Source organism: Mustela nivalis (genome assembly GCF_964662115.1).
Source record: "Mustela nivalis genome assembly, chromosome: 18".
NCBI classification, from domain to species: domain Eukaryota; kingdom Metazoa; phylum Chordata; class Mammalia; order Carnivora; family Mustelidae; genus Mustela; species Mustela nivalis.
In genome coordinates, this window is record NC_139037.1 from 29,310,528 (window position 1) to 29,327,182 (window position 16,655).

The 16,655-nt window shown below is 35.7% G+C and overlaps 1 protein-coding gene across 2 annotated transcripts in view; it reads left to right on the top strand.

The window, feature by feature from the left end:
• The window catches only part of RPGRIP1L (RPGRIP1 like), a 123,316-nt gene that overhangs the window by 12,588 nt on the left and 94,073 nt on the right, over nt 1-16,655 (top strand). For both annotated transcript variants that reach the window (XM_082712123.1, XM_082712124.1), the window contains 4 exons: nt 915-1,058; nt 11,338-11,443; nt 13,682-13,828; nt 15,227-15,300. In XM_082712123.1, the coding sequence (XP_082568249.1) occupies nt 915-1,058; nt 11,338-11,443; nt 13,682-13,828; nt 15,227-15,300 (471 nt within the window). The remainder of the gene's footprint in view (nt 1-914; nt 1,059-11,337; nt 11,444-13,681; nt 13,829-15,226; nt 15,301-16,655) is intronic.

Here is a 16,655-nt window from a genome sequence, read left to right on the forward strand (position 1 = left end):
TTCCATCTTACCTACAGGCCTTCACCTGGATCATCAAAAAGTAACAATTCTGAATGAGGAAAGAAAACATGAAATCACATCATGGTTTAGACAGTTGCTTAAGAATAGTAAAGACTTCAAATTACTTCTTTTGAATATTTTATTTTTATTTGTATTTTATTTAGTTACTTGACAGAGAGAAAGCACAAGCTGGCTGAGTAGCAGGCAGAGGGAGAGGGAGAAGCAAGCTCCCTGCTGAGTATGGAGCCTGACATGGGGTTTGATCCCAGGATCCTGGGATCAGGACCTGAGACGGTGAAGGCAGTTGCTTAAGCAACTGAGCCACCCTGGAGCATCTGAATATTTTAAATACCAGTTACAGCAATAACTAGCCTGCAAAGGAATAAAACCAAAAGACTAAACCCAATCTTGTTCCCGGCTAATCAGCTGAAAAAACAGGGTTCATAGGAGTTTTCTGAGGCTCATTACACTGGGATGCTGCCAGACATGGTAGAGATAAATAAATACAAGCAAAAAAACATCTGTTACGTTTTGCAAATCCTTGCTCTCTCTAAAGTGTTAAATTGCATAGTCTAGGCAGATGTACACAGGAAAGACCAAAAGTGTATAAATTATCTGAAGATGGGCAAATTGTGGAGTACATAGTAGGTAACCAATAAATACTGAATTGAATTGAATTGAAGTCCAGGTTATCATCTAAGACATTATTGTATAAAAAAGCAGTATTTTGAATAATTCCATATGCACTTCTAAATCGTCCCATTTAATCTGCTATTCACTATATGCAGAGGCACTTAAGCTAAAAATGTTTAACTTCTACTTGCTCTTTATTATGAAGAACTTTCTTTATACTGATCTGAATATTGCCGGTTTTTCCTCAACCTACAAATTCTTGTAAAGGTTCTTTATTTCAGAGAAAATGTTATTCAGTCACAGAGAGGCCAGATAGAAGAGTTAGAGCACTTGGCTGAGATCCTGAAAACTCAGTTGAGAAGAAAAGAAAATGAAATTGAGTTATCTCTTCTTCAGCTTCGAGAACAGCAGGCTACAGATCAAAGGTATGTTAAAACAGAAATATCACTTTGATAAGGTCAAAATTAGTTTAAAATACTTTATCATGTGCCATAGAAGGGTAAGTCTTGTCTATTTTAAAAAATCATGTTTTCACTTAACATTCCTCATATAAGCCTCCTCTAGACCTACTAACTGCTCTCAACAGCCCGGGGGGAAGGGCATTTTCCCCCTCCTACTCTGCCTCCTCTTGTTTCCCCCACTCATCTGTCCATTTGTTTCACTTACCATAACTGTAGAAGTTCTGATTTCATTTGGTTGCACCTACCAAAGGAAATATACATGGCAAGGATCGTGCTGTTGACACATCTTGCCATATAATCCATCCAGCCTCATATAATTTTTTTTTCAAATTTAAACAAATTCCATAACATATTACCAGTTTTTTTAGTCCCAAAAAGATGTTTGTTATCTCTCCTAATATTCAAAATTTGCCTCAAATTCTGTTGACTATTGTGGGTGCCGAGGGGGCCCTTCAGCAGTCTCCTTGCTGCCTCTTCATTTTTGATGTACTGGATTTTCTCTCCCATCCTCCTCGTGTCGTTTTTGCTTCCTAATACTTTTGGTTCTTAATACATCTCCCCTGTTTTATACTTCCACACTGTGTTTCCAACAAGACTTTATCTTCTTACCATATTCTTCCTCAAATCATTCTCCTCATTCCTTCCTTTTTTTCTTTCCCTTTGTTTCCCTTCTATTTGTTTTCTTGGACCAAGGATACCCAGAAGTAGAGGGAGTGCCACATTAAATGGCCAGGTATCGGGACGCCTGGGTGGCTCAGTGGGTTAAGCCGCTGCCTTCGGCTCAGGTCATGATCTCAGGGTCCTGGGATCGAGTCCCGCATTGGGCTCTCTGCTCAGCAGGGAGCCTGCTTCCCTCTCTCTCTCTGCCTGCCTCTCCATCTACTTGTGATTTCTCTCTGTCAAATAAATAAATAAAATCTTTAAAAAAAAAAAAAAAATGGCCAGGTATCCGGCACTTTGCTTAAACAATCATTAACATGTTCCGAATCTTATTTCACTTCCCTTCACCTTTATTTTCTTCAATTAATTAGCCCCAAGCAGATAAGATGTCATCTCTCCCAGGAATACTCCCATATATATCTCTGATAGGCAATTTTTTTTAACGTAACACCATGCCATTATCGCACCTAACAAAATTAACGATAGTTCCTTGATACCCTCTAATAACCAGTCTATATTCAGAATTCCCTGAACGTGTCTTCTCCTGTTTGTTTAAAATGGAATTCAAATGAAGTCTACACATTGCATTTGACATCTCTTATGTCTCTTATTTCTCTCTTAATGTTTTTTAAACCAGACCTAGATCCTCTATTTATTTTTCCTCTCTCCAGTTTATATGATATGATGCTTATGTGGCTAAGTTCTCATGTAGAAAAACCAGTATGATTTTCTAGTTCCTCATTTCGGATTCAGAGTTTAATCCTCCTTTAACAAACTAACCTGCCGTGGTAATGTTTGAAAAAACTAGGAAAAGATGCATCACATGAGACTTGAGGAGTGCCTGGGTGGCTCAGTGGTTAAGGCCTCTGCCTTCAACTCAGGTCATGATCTTGGGGTCCTGGGATCAAGCCCCGCATCGGGCTCTCTGCTCGATGGGGAGCCTGCTTCACCCCTCTCTCCGCCTGCCTTTCTGCCTGCTTGTGATCTCTCTGTCAAATAAATATATAAGAAATCTTAAAAAATAAAAAAATTTTAAAAAAGAACAATAAAATGGGCTGAAAATACATAAGAAGCTTTATATTTCAAAGATTCAAAAGATTAGTATTATCTCTGATTATATATAAAATTAAATTATATAATGAAATCCTGTATATTTAGTGATATTTATATATCCTTCTAAGAGCAAGGCAAAAGAAACATGAATATTTTTGAGAATTCTATTAGGCAATACAATTTGAAGCCTGGCTTTGAACCAGCTTGAATACCTAAGAGTCTCTGTTCCCGTAGGAAGAAGAACTGATTAGACTTGGTCTTGGAAAACCAAGACACGATTCCTTCTGAGGAACAATGCGACAGAACCAGACCCCAAAACTCAATATGACCTTAATAAATTGCTAATAGCCATATTTAAGATATTACCTAGATATAAAAACTCTATACTTAAACCAAGCCCAAGCTTAGAGCCTACCCCATCACCTTTACTCCATGGCTGAGGACATGGTTATCAGAGATTACTTTCTCTGTTATATTTCTTGAATTCCCAAAGAGTAAGATGGACACTGTGTTGGCCATTGCCTCCTCTATAGGAATATGATCATCTAGGAACTGGAATATTCAGTGATCATTAAAAGATAGATCCAAAAGTCCTTAAATCCAGGACTAGAACAGCAGAAGAAATGGAGCGACAGATAGGTATGTGTGGTTTCTCCTATAAATACTGCCAGCAAGAGACACCAACATATACACTTCAACAAGTTTACCTTAAAAACTAAACTAAACCCTCCTTAGGAAACTGGATTATTCACTCGATAGCAATCTCTTTTGTCAGGAATTAGAAGTAAGAGAAAGTGAGTATTATAGGTAAAGGAACTTCTGTTGCAGAGGCCAAAGAAATAAACCAATTTGTATCCTACCTCACTGATTTTATAATATTGAAAATCGCATGTTACTTGCTTAGAAAGGAAAGGTACCTTTAGTAAATAGCATATTGTTCCTTGAAATACAGTTGTAGAAAACTGAAGAAATGACTTCCAATAAAGGTCTTTAAGTCTTTTTTTTCTTGTATGTTTACACATAGCTCAAAATTTTATATGTAACAGCAAATTTTTGAGACTAATGGAAAACTGTTGAAAAAAAGCTGGAGAGAATATAAAACTTGGTATAATTTACTGTAAAGAAAAATCACAAAATGGAAAACATATTTAACTTCTCTTTCACGGATGCATTATTTCAAATTTGAAATTCTAGAAGTCTGATCAGGATGTTGGGCTCCTTGTTCTCAAACATGAACCTAACGTAGTCGTAATCTTCAGAGTGCGGTGCTCGATATTTATGGCAAAGAGCCTTTTCATAGAATATTACAGAAACTCTTCAGAGTATGTGTTTAATAGACCAGTTTGGTTTGGCATCAACTTGACATAAACTTTTGGTTATCCAAAGCCCTTAATTGCTTTGAAGTAAAAGCCCAGTGCTGTTCTTTTTTATTAAAATCATGTTTTTTCCTGTTATTGTGGTCTATTTTGGAAGACTGAGTTGTGATTTTTGCATATGTTCTACATAATGCCTCATTAGCAAAAAATCTTGTATCATTTACAAGTAGCCTGAATGTCTGTGTTGTTTTGAACAAAAATCCATATTAAAATTTAAACAATATAAAAAAGCACATTTTCTGCTTATTAAAAAGGCCGTCTTAAATTAAATGCAAAGCAGTAACCAGTGAACACATGTACATGAACATTAAAATCAGAATGATTTTACCTTTTATTGGCTTTTTCAACTCCAAAAATATTTATACTCTTACCAAATGTGTAACTAGTTTGTACTAAGTGGTTTTTTTAGTAAATGTTAGGGTGTTTACCTTCTTAATTAAAAATCATGTAAGTTCCATAATATCCCAGTGGAGGAAATTTAACCTATAAATGTTCCAGACACTCTAACTTGCCCTCTTCCCTTTGGTTGACAGCAGACTGTCAAATCTTAAAACAGAGAATCCTTTTGCAGCCATGCAGTCAGTGTAAGAAACAGCTGGGCTCTGGGGGCCCCATCTTTCCCTTCTAGGCACACAACAGGGTTACTTCCTGGCACTCTTAAGTTCTTCCCCAGTGTTTTATTTTGAAAAATTGCATACCTACAGAAAAGTTGTAGGAATAGTCACATGAACACTCACATACCTTTCACCTCTTTGCGTATTTGTGAATAACACAAGCCTGTTCTGCATTCTGCATGCACGTGCATGAGCACTTTCCCTCCTTTCCATCCTTTCCCCCTCCCTTCCTCCCATGCCCCCATCTGAGAGTTAGAAACATGTATCCTTTTGCTCTCTGTACACTTCTAACTATCTTCTTTTTTTTTTTTTTTTTTAATTTATTTTTTATTTTCAGCATAACAGTATTCATTATTTTTCACCACACCCAGTGCTCCATGCAATTCGTGCCCTTTATAATACCCACCACCTAGTACCCCAAACTCCCACCCCCCACCCCTACTAACTATCTTCTAAGACCAGAGACATCTTCCTGCATAACCACTCTATGGCTGTCATACTCAAGACACTTAACAGTAAAGTAGCATCATCTAACACAGAGTCCATATTCAGATGCCCCACTTGTATCCCTTATAGCAGGGGTGTTTTGTTTTGTTTTGTTTTGTTTTCCAATAGCTGGTTTTAGTTTGTTTTGCTTGGTTTTCATCTAGTATCCAATTAGGGGTCATGTATTGTGTTTAATTGTCATGTCTTTTAGGTTTCCTTTATTCCAGAGTGGTTCCCCATTTCCAGCCCATTGATAGTTGTTTGCAGAACGCCCCTCAATTTGTTTGTCTGATTATCCAGCCCCCTAATTTAGAGGGCACATCTGGTCCTTGGATGGAAGGGTAAATGGGGCCACGGGTAACCATGTACACATGATTACACAGGCAGGTGATTTGTCATTTTTTAAAAACATACCCACCAAGCTTTTGCTGCTGTTTTTAAAACTTTAGAATTTGCCCAGTGGAAAGTATCATAGTCAAAGACCATTTCTTTTCTCCCTGTGTTTTTTTATTATTATTATTATTATTATTATTATTATTGTATCATACTCAAATGCATTTCTTTTCTCCCTGTGTTTATTATTATTACCATCATCATCATCTAAGATTTTTCTGGGATAGCAGCTTGTTGTATTTTCTTAGCACTTAATATGAAAACAGAAATTGTCACAATTTATAGTAACTAGTGTATTAGTGCATACTTGAGAGTGGAAAGACAGCTAGAATTAGGAATATCTCCAAGGAGGCAGACAGCCTAGAAGATCGGGAAGAAGTGATCTCTTTGGATTGGATTTGACTGGCGGTTCCCTCAACTAAGGACTCTGGTCAAATTCTTTACTTCACTAAGCCTTAGTTAGCTACCTCAGCTATAAAATAAAGAGATTGAAATGAGTAAGTGGTTCCCTACCTTTGAAACAACATACTTTCGTCCCCAGGGACCTTGTGTTTCTGAAAGATTTTTATCTACTAAGTAAGCAGTGTTTATTAATTTAATCAACCTATTGTGTTTTTTTCTTGTATTCATCAAAGACCTATATTATGCCAAACATTGCTTCTGATAATTGTGAAATCACCTGTGTCATTGAACTGACTTGGTATAATTTTATCAAAAAATAAAGACAACAAAACTTTCACTTTGGCAACTTAATTGCTAGTAAACCTACAGTTCCCATTGGACTTTTTGATATATTGAATGTAATTCTCAGATTCCCACTATTAGTTGGAATCCATTAAACTTGATCTTTAAAATGATCCTTTTTAGAAAATCAGCCAGGATTTCAGTTCTTCTGTCTCCAAGTAGTCCTTGGGAGTGTACCTTCCATTTTCATAAGAGAGTGATTATATGCATATAGAGTGCTTGACAAAACTGTATCTTTCTATTCCTTGTGGGTGTTGAGATTAAGAAAATATTGAGCTCTGATTCTGTTTTGACCCACCACCACAAGCAAGGTATGATCCACAGGCAAATAAATGTACAGAGATAAATTTTTTTCTTTATGCGATCTCAAGTCAGGCAGCATCATTTTCACCTATGAACTCAGGTAGCAATTTTGAGCAAAAATCATTACCTTTCAAATAAATTTGCCTCAGCTCTCTTAGTGAGACTTATTCCATTTAATTTACTAGCAACCTTCTGTAATATTCAGTAGTATTACCTTGCTAGTGACTATTATCTGTGTACCCCTGGTCAGAGCTATGAATGATCTACATTTCTTTTAACAGCACACAGAATGTCTGCCACTGTTATAAAAAAAAAAAAAAAATACTGTGGGGTTGGTTGGTTTGTTTGTTTTGACATCTTAATTCTATTATATTTTTTCAGTGTTCCGAGATTTATTGTTTACGCGCCACACCCCGTGTTCCATGCAATTTGTGCCCTCCTTAACACCCACCACCAGGCTCACCTATCCCCCCTCAGTTTGTTTCTCAGAGCCCACAGTCTCTCATCTTTCGTCTCCCCCTCCAGTTTATCCCAATTCACTTTTTCTTTCCTTCTCCTAATGTCCTCCCTGTTACTCCTTATGCTCCACAAGTAAGTGAAACCATACAATAGTTGGTATTCTCTGCTTGACTTATTTCACTCAGCATAATCTCCTCCAGTCCCGTCCATGCTGATACAAAATTTGGGTATTTATCCTTTCTGATGGCTGCGTAATATTCCATTGTATATATGGACTACATCTTCTTTATCCATTCATCTGTTGAAGGGCATCTTGGCTCTTTCCACAGATTGGTGATTGTGGACATTACTGCTATGAACGTTGGGCTACATATGGTGCTGCTTTTCACTACATCTATATCTTTGGGGTAAATGCCCAGTAGTGCCATTGCAGGGTCATAGAGTAGCTCGATTTTTAATTTTTTGAAGAGCCTCCACACTGTTATCCAAAGTGGCTGCACCAACTTGCATTCCCACCAGCAGTGTAAGAGAGCTCCTCTTTTGTAGAAGTGTTTTAAACCTAAGGTTGTTTTCAACCTTATCCCCCAAATTTAGTCAGCCTAAAACTGTGACTCAAAGAGAGCCTCTCCATTCTGTCATAAGTATTTTACTCAACTATTTTCCAGAATCTTATAGCCTAGCCCCTGTATTCTATAGTCTTCTCTTCTAAATGGTGTTAAATAGTACATTATAACATTTTTGTCTCATAAAATCAAGAGGTTTTCTTTAGCTTTCATAATCTCTACTGGAACAAAGAGTAAAATGGTGATGGGGGCTGGGAGGGATAGTGTGAGAGAGTTGTATGCCTGGGGAATGAAGTCTAAGAAACTTTTACTGGAGGAAAGATTTTTGCTTCTCAAGATTTCATATGAGACTATACATTACATAGCTCCACTGAAAGTTTTTCCTTCTCCAGTGTATCTGAGGTTTTAAGTTTCTGGATTTATTATGGCACCCAGTAGCAAAGCCGGAGTCAAGTGTTTTCAAGGCTTCCATTAGAAATTCCTTTTTCAGAGTTTATTGCTTGACTGTTTCCAATTATATGAGGGAAACTTGGCACATAGGTTGTTGAACTGGATTACTTTTTTCAACATAAAATCTAATTTATTTCAGTTTGTTTTTAATCTAGAGATGAGCCAACAACTCTTCAAATAGTTTTAGAAGATTTGATCATAATTCTAAATAATATGTCTATAAAAAAAAACAAGAAAAAGAAAAGAAAACCACATTTTCCAACTTAATTGTCCAAGGTTTTTTGCAAAATCCTTGTTGAAAAATTTGAGAAATTTATTTTTACAAAGCACATAATTAGCCTTCTTGATATCTGTTTGCAGATCATTTCACCATGTGTAATGCAGCGTGTACGAATTGTTGCATGACTGTCAGAGTTCATCTGAATGTTTTACCATGGATCGTTCTTTCTGTTAGAACGTCATCATTCTGAAGACTTGATGGTTCCCATCACTGTGCATGAAACAGAGCAAGAAAGCATGATGTGGTGGTCACTTAAAACACTCCTTATAAAATTAGCCCCATCTCTATTCTTCAAAGGAGACAAACCTGAGGCCCTCCCCCTACCTTTGCACAGAGGACTAGGACAAGCCTCTAGGCACTGACTCTAGCCCCTTTTGGCCTCCATCATCCTCACATTCCTTGTCAGCTTTTTGTGACACTGCTTTCCCTCTTTTCCCTCTCAGCCAACCCTTTTTTTTTTTTTTTATCATATTTCATCTAGAAGAATGTTGAATCGATTGTCTGGTTTAAGACAATTTTCCATTGTACACCTTCCTGAAGGCCAGACCACATTTATCACATTGTTGATTTTGATCTTTTACGTCTTAGCACTTTCAACTGGATGGCTAACCATCCTTTCCTTCCCACCATTAGCCTCAAAAGTATCTACCATGGGGGCACCTGGATGGAACAGTCAGTTAAGCATCCAACTCTTGGTTTCAGCTCAGGTTGTGATCTCAGGGTTCTGACATCAAGCCCTGCAGCGGGCTCCATGCTCAGCCTAGAGTCGGCTTCAGATTTTCTCTCCTTCTGTCCCCCTCCACTTGTATGCTCTTTCTCTCTCTCTCTCAGATAAATAAATCTTTTGAAAAAAAATCTAATCATAATAATGACTCTTACAGATAAAGCCCCTAAAACTGACGCTTGAAAGTAATCAGTGAAGACTTACAGGTGTTGCATTAGCCCAGATTAGGTGTACTCTCAAGCAAACTGACTTTTAACTTAAAGGACCACATTAGTATTGTTGTTCCCTAACTACTACTGCAGTTGTATCTGTACCTACCTGGTGGACAATATTAGCATAAAATACTAAGTCACTTTTCTTGGCAATATTTTGAAAAGTTTAATCATCAAGGAGTTTAGGAAAATATTCAAGAAAACATCCGCCAAATAAACCACACTGAAAAGTTTTTGAAAGATGCTTACCAACCTTCGCCTTACAAAAAAAATTCAGAATTAAAACCTGTTATTTCTATGAACCTGTGTGGCTGAGTGGATTAATGCGCCTTAATTCTTTGTTAATATCACTAAGTAATTCTTACCCAAATGTGTGTGTATCTTCTTGAAAATATTAAAATATTTAAAAACAAGAATAAAATATCAGAGATGATTGCAAATATAAGAAAAGATTTGAAATTACTTGGCTAGCCTTCTGTCCTTCCGTATCAATAACTGTCACTCACCATTGAGTGGTCAAGCCAAGTCGTTCTGGGAAAAGCAGATTAAGTTATATTTTGAACTTCTGATCATGAAAAAATAAATATCTTCATTAGACTTGTGTAAAATGTATTTTCCCTTCATACTATTAAGTGTGTGTGTGTGTGTGTGTGTATATATATTTATTTATTTATTTGTGTATGTGTGTGTGTGTGTGTGTGAGTAAAGAGCATGCTATGGGGAAGAATAGTGAGTGTACTACTGAATGTGCACTCAGAACTACTAGATAACGTGTTTTAGACACATAATTATTTTAACATTGTGTTAAGACTCTATCCTGGGTAAGATCCAGGTTCTTGGACTTGTTTATCTTCTGTGTGAGGACAACTAACTGTCCGATGCCAAAATACAATGAACATTCAAATATCAAAGAGGAAAATTAAGTATTCCAAGTCCTCAGCTGGTTTACAGATGTGTGAGCTTTGTAGTCCATTTTCTGGTTCCAGTAGGGCATTGTGACAATTTTTCCAATATGTGTACACTAGATAAGTTTTGGAAGTAAAATTACTTACTTTAAATCCTGAAGTAAGTTTCTGAATTTAAAATTTTTATGCTTTTTTTTTTTAAAGAAATGAAGTCTAAAACTGAGCTTCACAAGCATTAAAATACTTTCGAATGTAAAACGTATGAGATTAAGGAGACTACCTCTGTTGGGAAAGTAAATGTCTCTTGAAATGAGTATTCATTTAGCTCTATGATTAACCTTTAACAAGATCTTCCTGTTAAATTCTGCATTTGCTTTAATCTCAGTAGGAAAAATACAAACTAGTATTGCAGCATATAGAGTTTCTTATATACCCTGTGGACGTCAAATGATCTCTTACAGCTAAAGGCACATCTGTAACATATTTAAATGCCAGCTTTGGGCATTATTAGTATAAAATGCTAAGTCACTTTTTTGGGAAATATTTTGAAAAGTTGAAGCTCCAGGAGGAAACTCCAGTAAATGGTAATCTTATGATACCATTTGTTTTAAGGGAGTGGTAGGAAGAGGAGTGGCTGTCTTGCATATTTTTCTCTTAGGGAAAAGTAGTATGATCGTCCTCCTTAAAGTAAGTATGGGCTGGAACAATTGCTGTGCTATGGACTGATGTCCTTTTGCACCATCTTTCAGGACACCGTAAAAGGGTTTTACGTGCATATTAACAGTTGTTGTGGAGGTGACACAGGTCCTCAAATGTGAGTCTCCCCTCAAACTCTGAGAGTCTGATTTAATGAAAGTTAAAGAACAATGATTGGTTGGTTTTAAATAATAAATCTATCCTAAGTGTATAATAAACTAAAAACTTAAGTAACATTTCAATGAAAAATTATGATTCCACCCCAGATTTTTTTCTATTGCCTTGCATTTTTTTACTGTCTTTCTTTTCTTAAACATTGTTAAAGGTCAAACATTCGGGACAACGTAGAAATGATTAAGCTTCATAAACAACTAGTGGAAAAAAGCAATGCTCTTTCAGTAATGGAAGGAAAATTTATTCAGCTTCAAGAGGTACTGTGATCATTTTTTTTTATTATGGTGATACATAGATACAAAGTTATCTATGTGTTATATAGAGTATACATAGATATACTATCAAAGATAGTGTTTAAGTTATATTTTTTTAATAGAATGGTCATAACACTAAGAAGTTATTTTTAAAGATGCTCTTTTTTCTTAAATGTGTATGATTTCACTTCATATATTATGTGTAATTTATAACCTAATGACTAAAGAAATAACTGCTTGGACATTTTGTAAATATCTGTGTCATCTCAGAGTAGTAAATATATTTATCATAAATTATTTTGCCAAGAAAATGTTTTTTTAACTCCTTTTATCTGAATTCTTATGGACACATAGCACTGAAGGGTTAGATGTATTTGCATCTATCTTCAGTTACAAGCATTTATGAGATATCCAAGATAGATCAAGTTAAAAATACGAGTAATCAGGTTTGGTCCAGTGTTTCTTTGATGCAGTGTTTTGTTTTGTCACTATCCACCATTCTCACAAAATATTTGAGTATCCATCATGTCAACTATCAGTGTACTTAGTTTAAATCTTGACCATTCAGGTTGGCAATACTTGGGACTCTTCATCCCGGCTGCCTTAGGACTGTAGCCCTACAGGAATGTGCCATCAGAAGATGCCTATTTATTGGAACTGCATAATTAACATAGGTTCTGGAATTAATGAACTCCAAAACATTCCAGACAAGCAGAATTCATATTAAGCAGCACTTTCTTTCAAGTACAAAGATAAGGAAAGCAGTAAATTGACGAAAAGCATAGTCATCTGAAGCCTAAATTTACTACTGAATTAGACAAATATTTTTAAAATGTATTCTGGTTGGTGTTTTCCCTCCTGCAGGAACCTCCTTTAATGTGAAGTAATAACTGCCTTCCATATAAATATGAGGGTTTATGAAAGAGAGAAGACCAGTTGGAGAGTGGAGAAAATAGCACTCTCTGCCCACAGATAGAAAGGGAGGTTAAGCAAACACAGAGCTGAGGGCCATTTCTAACATGGGAAATTAGGGAAGGAAATAAAAAAGTAAGCTTACATTCTTTCGTCACTTTGACCATTTTGGCTTCCATTTAACAGTACTGCCAGGTATTTGTTCAAAGACCAACAAGGACAAGTGTCTACAAGGGCACAGGCTCCTCTTAGGGGGATTGATAGTGGGTAAAGAAAGATTTAAGAGGTTCAGACCAACAGCTTCAATGAATGAGGTAGGAAGCCCAGGAAAAGCTGCTTATGCTATGATAAGACCAAGAAAAAGTTGGACTGAAGTTACTCAAGGGCCATGTTTCCTTTAAATGATTGGAGAACTTTAGTAGAACATAAGTGATACTAATTAGCAGATGAGCCATTGGGCGTTACATGTTATGGTTGTATGGTCTCTATGAGAAAACATTAGTATGATCATCTTTTTACTTGTTAAAAAAAAAAAAATAAAGGCACATTTCTTAAATGCGCAAAATGCCACATATTATTTTTGGTTTTGTTGCTTCCCAGTGTCTGGGTTTCTTTACATAAATAAAAAGAGCCATGGGATACTAACCATTAAAGAAAAAAAAGCATGTGACATTAAAAATATAAATTGGAATTTAAAACATATTCATAAATGCTAGTTTAAAAATTAAGAAATTGGGATGCCTGGCTGTTTCGGTCAAAGTGGTGAGTTCAGGCCCCACTTCGGGCGTAGAGATGACTTAAAAATAAATAAATATAAAAACCTGTTTTAAAAAATTAAGACTTTAATAACTATTTTACTGAATTGAAAATTTCAACCTAATTGTATTAAAACAACCTTCTGTTCGGCTGTTTATGTGCTGTGCTGACAAATCCTTTCAAGTCTGATTATCTATGGTCAGCATTTATTTTGACCCATGTGGCAGCATTTTTAGACAGCACGTCCAACCACTGTAACCACAGCAGAAAGAAAAAAATTGCTGAAACTAATTTACTCACTGGTCACCAATCAGTCAAAAACTAGGGGGAAATAAAATAAAGGACAAAATTTTGCATTATGTGATTCTGTGCTAAGATAATCCTGTACTTTTTTTCCCTAATTATACACTTAAGTGTCTCCATGGACAGGTAGCCCATATGCATTGTTTGTGAGTTGAAGAATAAACTGTATAATGTGAGCTTTAGGAGTAAATTCACTTAGAAAATTGTAATCACTTATTTAACGCAGAATCCAAAAATTAACTTTGAAAAAATTTTCTTTTTGTTTTTTAGAAGCAAAGAAGTCTCCGGATCAGCCATGATGCCTTGATGGCAAATGGAGATGAGCTAAATAGGCAGCTCAAGGAGCAGCGTTTAAAATGCTGTAGTCTTGAGAAACAATTACATTCCATGACATTTTCTGAAAAAAGAGTAGAAGAGGTAAGCCTCCAAAAGTTTATTAACCATTCCTTGCATTAAAACTTCTCTGTAACTGTTTTGAAAAAGTAAAATAGACACATTCTAAATAGTACCTTTATTTAAAGATCCTGAACTATGTACATGGTGCTTTGGGCACAGCAAAATATAGTCAGTTTGTTAGGTACATGCCAACTCAGTGCCTCCAAATACTTGCAAATGTGTTGATAACCCCTGTTTTCCTAAGAATCATTCCCTAAGGATCAATTCATAAGGAAAAGGAACATGTAACATTTTGCGACTTACCTGTGGAACTTAACTTTCTCAGCCTTAACATCTGATTAGCCATTTGAGGTACCCAGACCTTGTTAGACAAATACACGTCTGTTTTTGAAGGGGAAGATATTCTGTTCTTTTTTTTTTTTTAATTTATTTTTTATTTATTTTCAGCATAACAATATTCATTGTTTTTGTACCACACCCAGTGCTCCATGCAATCCATGCTCTCTCTAATACCCAAGATATTCTGTTCTGCAACATCAGCACTTCTGTGAAATTATTTCCTTTTTTACTAGGAAGTTGTTTGAAAACTCCTCTTTCTATTATTGTGGCTACTTATGTCTCCCAGCTAATACAGTCTCTTTCTGTCATCTTTTAAACTTGTTCTTAAAGAGAGTGGCAATGAAATAAGATGCCTACATTCTGTTCTGATCTTTAGAGAATCCTTACTGTGTCTCAGACTAGCATCAAAAGGGAATTTTGGGGGCACCTGGGTGGCTCAGTGGGTTAAGCCGCTGCCTTCGGCTCAGGTCATGATCTCAGGGTCCTGGGATCGAGTCCCACATCGGGCTCTCTGCTCAGCAGGGAGCCTGTTTCCTCCTCTCTCTCTCTCTCTGCCTGCCTCTCTGCCTACTTGTGATCTCTCTCTGTCAAATAAATAAATAAAATCTTAAAAAAAAAAAAAAGAAAAATTGTGTCTTCAGAGTGAATTGTGATTGACACAATTTGTTTGAACCATGAACCAAAAGAAAAGTTAATCCTTTCATTTTTTATGAGCCAATTGGAAATTAATACAAAATGAATAAAATGATGGAATTCATCAGGAGGGAAAATAAAAAATATTATGTTTCCCAGACTTCATAGAAAACTTTTAACACATTCTTTATTGAGTTTTGGCACATGTCACCATAAAGCAATGCATACGTTTCTACTAAATTAAAACAGAAATATTAATTTCATGTTTACTTAACAACTTGGAAAAAATCAATGCTAAATTAAATACAGACAATAAAAGTTGACTAGTTAGCAGCTGCAATTTAGAAGTCAAGACTAAAACATCTTAGCTTCCTCTCATGTAATTTTACTCCTGTGTGGCTTTATTTGATATTCACCTAATGTATCTTTTTTTTTTTTTCATTTTAGCTGCAGGATAGAATTAATGATTTAGAAAAGGAACGGGAACTTTTAAAGGAAAACTATGATAAACTTTATAACAGGTAAATCATTATTACATGTGTTCTCTCATTCTCTTGTTTGAGATCTTTTGTATTAAAGCAGTGGGTATCAGATTATCTAATATTGATTAAAGAATGGATGATTGCAAGAAATATATATGTGTTCTAAAAAAAAAATAAGCTTTGTTTAGGCACTCGTAGAAAGTCTTGAAGCTGAGCAGTAGTCTTACTAGAAAACCATATCATTTGGTTGCCAGTAACAACTGCTATTACCATTTATTGAATATAAACTGTAAGCAAGCAGGCACTGTACTAAATATTTCTCTTTCATGTATTATTATAAATTTCTCACAACAACCTGGGAATGTTGGTTCATTTTGCAGGCAATGAAAATAAAACAGAAATAGGTAACTTACCTACACTCTAAAAGCTTGGAAGTGACAAAGCTTGTATTTGTACTTCTTTTGGTCTCTCCAAGCCCTAGTCTCTTCCACTGGGCTCTCCAACCTATTAACCAAGAGTGATTCTCTTGGTGGAAAACAAAGGCGTGCACTTACACTTGTCTCTGCTCCTTATAAAAAGAAACTCAATTATCTTTATCTCAAGATAAATTTGTTTATTTATATATAAGTAATCTCTACACCCAACATGGGGCTCAAACTCATGACCCCAAGACGAAGAGTCACATGCACTTCCAACTAAGGCAGCCAAACACCCCTCAAGGTGAATTTTAAAGAGCAATTTCAGTTTTGTTTTTTAATCTACTTCATAATGATGGTATTTTAAAGAATTAATCCTTACACATAATATTAAAAACAAAATTCCACACCACAGCCAAGCTTAGTTAAGCAGTACAGTTATCTGTGTGTGTGTCTGTATATATATATGTGTATTTTCAAGTCTTTTTAGTATATAATAACTGATAAAGGATAAATAAAAGTTTATATGAAAGCAGATTTAATATATATATTAGAAGATATATGTTAGAGATGATATTCAACAGTTGCTTCTATTATCTTGTGAAACATCAGAAAGTAGCCATCTGATGATGTACAGACACACCTCTTTTTAACTGTATGTTTTGGATGTTTTGTAAACTGAATTTACATTTTATAAATTAATCAACTCATACCTAAAGAGTGTAGGATTAGGCTTTTATTTATTTTTACTTTGAAAAGATTCATAGAGTATTGTTAGACATCATTCCAGTTCATAGATCATCTGTGTTGTTTACCGACTTGTGTTGATTATCTTTGCACAGTGGCTCGTTATATGAAGAGTTATTGATAACAGATTCAGACATCAGTTAAAATAATATCTGGGGCTCTCCAACAAGGAAGCCTGGCTAAAAATCTTTATGTGGAATCTATCTTGGACCCCTTCCAGATCACTTGGCC